The sequence below is a fragment of the Pseudorasbora parva genome, chromosome 19 (genome assembly GCF_024679245.1).
Source record: "Pseudorasbora parva isolate DD20220531a chromosome 19, ASM2467924v1, whole genome shotgun sequence".
NCBI lineage: Eukaryota > Metazoa > Chordata > Actinopteri > Cypriniformes > Gobionidae > Pseudorasbora > Pseudorasbora parva.
This window is the reverse complement of record NC_090190.1, coordinates 18,493,742-18,497,885: the sequence shown is the minus strand read 5'-3', so window position 1 is coordinate 18,497,885 and position 4,144 is coordinate 18,493,742. Positions and strand designations below refer to the sequence as shown.

The window sequence follows — 4,144 nt, the reverse complement described above, 5'->3', positions numbered from 1 at the left end:
AACATCAAAGTAGTCCATATGTGACATTAGTCGGTTAATTGAATCTCTTGAAGAGATACGATTAAAACGGTTAAATAACGATTAAAACGGTTATGAATCAACGTATTGATTAATGATTCGGATCGCCATTGTCACGTGATTTCAGCAGTTTGACACGCAATCCGAATCATGAATCGAATCATATGTTCATAAACATTTGAATCTATGACGATTGAAAACAAACCAGGAAGAGCAGACAATGCTGAATAAAGTCGTAGTTTTTGTTATTTTTGGACCAAAATGTATTTTCGATGCTTCAAGAGATTCTAACTAACTAACTGATGTCACAGATGGACTACTTGATGTTTTTATTCCCTTTCTGGACATGGACAGTATAGTGTGCATACACTTGCATAAGCTCTTGGACTAAATATTAAATATCTTAAACTGTGTTCTGAAGATGAACGGAGGTCTTACGGGTGTGGAACGACATTGGGCTGAGTCATTAATGACATCAATTTCATTTTTGGGTGAACTAACCCTTTAATTTAGTCTACTTGTTTGCTCTCTGTTAACAAATAAATTCTAAACATATTTCAAACATAAGGTCAGTTTTCCAGGATTTTTGCTTGCCAACTTTGTGTATACCAGTGAACGTCTAAAATGTGTGTGCTGTTACAGATTATTCAGTGAGCACACTACACTGTCCAGCACCACAATCTTGAATTAATATAATTGCTGACAGTCTGAATAGTGACTAGAGTCCGAGCTATTAGCAGGAAGCAATAAAGTCAATAGCCAGTTTAAGAGACAGGAAAACTGAAAAGAAAAAAGATTTTAAAGGCTGCATTACATTCATGCATTTGGCAAGATGTATTGTCACATGCCTATTTAATGGAACAATATATCGTGCTGTAACTATAGCGAAAAAGCAACAGACAGTTCAAATATTTGACATGTTTTATTATAAAACAATATAGCATATGGTTTTGCACTTGCAATATATACACAATCATCTGTGTTTGAAAGTTAGCAACACCAATGCATTGAATGAAACTGTTAGGATTTTTAAAACACATTAAACTCAACGAAGTTAAGGATCAACCATGTAAAAGTGGGCATAATTTTGAAATTCATTGTCAAATACAAATGTATTCACATTTTTAGCAGTACATTTTATTATTATCCATGGACCGAGCAAAACTATTTAAACAATCGGAACTTTGACTGAAAAATGCTACATTGTCACAATATTCATATATCGCGTTGTTGGAGGCCACTTTTAAAATCCGTCTCATTTAATTGCATAGGGGCGAAGAAGCATTGAGCCAACAATTGCACTTATTAGCTACAATAAAAATTATAGAAGTACAGAGAGAGAAATGACAGTTTACAATATCCAGTATATATGTATATAAAAAAATAAATAAATACAGAGTGAGCAATGAGACCGTACTATTCTTATACTTCAATCTAAAGTGAACATTCTTAGAATATTCAGGATGGGGCCTTTCACACAGGACACATTTCTGCATTCAAAAACAGAACGAAGCATTAGGGGTCTAAAGACATTTTCTTTTTTGTAGGTGAACAACTTTTAACATGACACACCTCAAGTAATGCTCATGGTGAAGTGGCAAAAAGAGCAACATAATGGTCCACCCATCTATACGTAGACCAACTAAAAATAGCACAGACAGAACACAGTGTGATCGACCCCTAAGATTGTCAACTAGCAAAAATCTAGTTGAGATCAATAATCAGTCTTTGTTCCAATATGGAATTCATAAAGGGATTATCCATCATCCTTCCACCGCTTTAAAGGGGAAAATGTGAAACTACTCAGTCCGCTTCCTTCCAAATACGGCCGACATGCTCCTCACGATACCTTTGAAGCCTGCTGTGCCTTTCTTTAGTGCCCTCGCCTCTCGTATGAGCTCAAACAGTTCATGAAACACCATCAGCACCCCGTGGTACGTCTCCGCAGCGGAGACCTCAAAAAACCCACAGTCCTCCGAGAGCGCCAGCAGCCGGCCCTCCTCACTTGACACTGTACGTCGGTGCTGGAGGTCTCTCTTATTTCCCACAATTATGATCTGAGCTGTGCTGCCCAGTTTTTGCTTGGCTTGTCGTATGCACTGCACTTGTTGCCGTGCCACATTGAAGCTGGCGCGATCACAGATGCTGTAAACAAGGATATAGCCGTCCGCCCATTGCAGCTGTCTGTCGGTAATGCATCCTGACTCTTCTCCATTCTGAAACAAGATATTAATCCATTACTTCTACTCAAGCATATGTACTCCAATTGCTGCTGGAACCCATTTCTGCTTTATCAACAACTACTGTATAGGTAGGCTACTACTGTTTTATTAGTTGCTCACAACTATCCCCAAAAGTTAATTAACTGGATTTATTGGAATCATTAGTCATTTTTAATGAAAAAAAGTAACTAGCAAACATATAGTAGATTTTTTTAAGGAATACATGTTAATATGGCTTGCCATACTATGGCCATGCAAAACACTTTCAAGCATTCTTTTATTGTGGAATTTGCGAACAGATGCTTACCTGGTGGCACAGCGAGTCCCATATGTGGAAACAAATATCGCGCCCGTCGATCTTGTCAGTATGGCTGTATATTGATTCTGTGGAGAGAGAGAGAGAGAAAAAACGTTAAGCAAAACGAAGGCTATTAATGCAAATCATATTGGGGATCAATACAAGCAAAGTGATGATCAGTAATCTTCTGTTTACCTATATCTCCATACTCTCCAATGAACCGCCTCGTTAGGAATCGCACGGTGAGTGCTGTCAATAATAAACAAAGGTTGTTAGAGCTGTAGAACCGTCAGACTGTACATTAAGAAACACGCAATTGTGTCGGAACTTACCAGACTTTCCAACGTTCTCAGCTCCAAGTAACAAAATGTTGGCCTCCACTTTCTGATGGTTGCCTTCCATGGTTTTGCTGCTGTGGCGGATGCGTGATTTCACTTGAACAACCATTGGTGAGTAGTACAGGCTGTTGGTAGAATCCCACTGTGTACAGGTGTTGAACCGATGCGCACTAGAAACCGTGTTTAAAAAGGCTCAATATGCCTGGGCGGAGCTTCCTCTAGACTGACCAATCAGAGCGAAGAGAGCCTGTTAACTGTTTTTGAGCTATAATTTATTGGAATATATTTTCTCTACGCAGGAAAACATTATTTTAAAAGTTCAGTGTTTAAGATAAATAAACAGCAAAATAGACATATTTGATCCAATGTGCCATATGCTATAGCCTACATATTTAAAATAAAAAAAGAAACGTGTCTCCTTCATCCAAATTAAATACACTTAAAATAAATAAAATAAAAATTTATATTTTTTATTTTATTAATTATTATATAGGCCTATATATATATATATATATATATATATATATATATATATATAGGCCTATATAATGCATTTATTCGCGAATAACATTTTATTATTATTAATATTATTATTGCTCAGTGTTCATGTCAGTAACGTTGTAAGTAGGGGCTCTTGTCAAGGCATGACACCAATCTAGCGAGCTATGAATTGCAAATGATTCTAATGTTCTTTAGCAACGAATTACGACTACATTAAATTAGCAATACAACAGACATATAGCCCTTCTAAATCTGCCCATGGCAAACGCTTTTTCATGACAATACGCAATTAGCTTGCTGCATTGAGGAGGCTAAATTACCATTTTCTTTACACAGCGTTGTCCAGATGCTCTAACTGCTGTGAGCACACTATGAATGCAGTTATCGTTTATGTGCAAACTCTGTTCCCATTTTGATGTGAACATACGACTGCTAATTATTAAAGAGCGACGCCAAGTGGCACATATGCGACAATTTCTAAAACAGTTAGAAGGACGTTGGTTAGCCTGAGAATAAATGAAAGATTGATCCAAAACAACATTTTCTACACGGTAGTCCAATAGATAAACATAGAACATAATTCACCTACACCTAAGTCTACTGTGCAGGCAAATTGGGAAAAAGAACATGTGTCAGACTCATCAGCTATTTTTCGTCAGTATGGACTCTCTTTCTCAACACTCTGTCACGCGGCTCCCCCTGGTGGTCACATTAACAAATGACGGGGACTCAAGCTCATTTTATAAATAGCTGCAACGGAACAAATG

At 37.3% G+C, this 4,144-nt stretch overlaps 1 protein-coding gene across 1 annotated transcript; it reads right to left on the bottom strand.

Moving 5' to 3' along the window:
* Window positions 1-942: 942 nt before the first annotated feature.
* Window positions 943-3,091, bottom strand: zgc:64022 (Ras-related and estrogen-regulated growth inhibitor-like protein). The gene is made up of 4 exons (XM_067425505.1): window positions 2,871-3,091; window positions 2,734-2,787; window positions 2,548-2,624; window positions 943-2,234 (listed from the first exon to the last, which is right to left on the bottom strand). Exons 1-4 carry the CDS (start codon window positions 2,983-2,985, stop codon window positions 1,818-1,820), a joined length of 663 nt encoding a protein of 220 aa, XP_067281606.1. The 5' UTR covers window positions 2,986-3,091; the 3' UTR covers window positions 943-1,817.
* Between the last annotated feature and the right edge of the window lie 1,053 nt (window positions 3,092-4,144).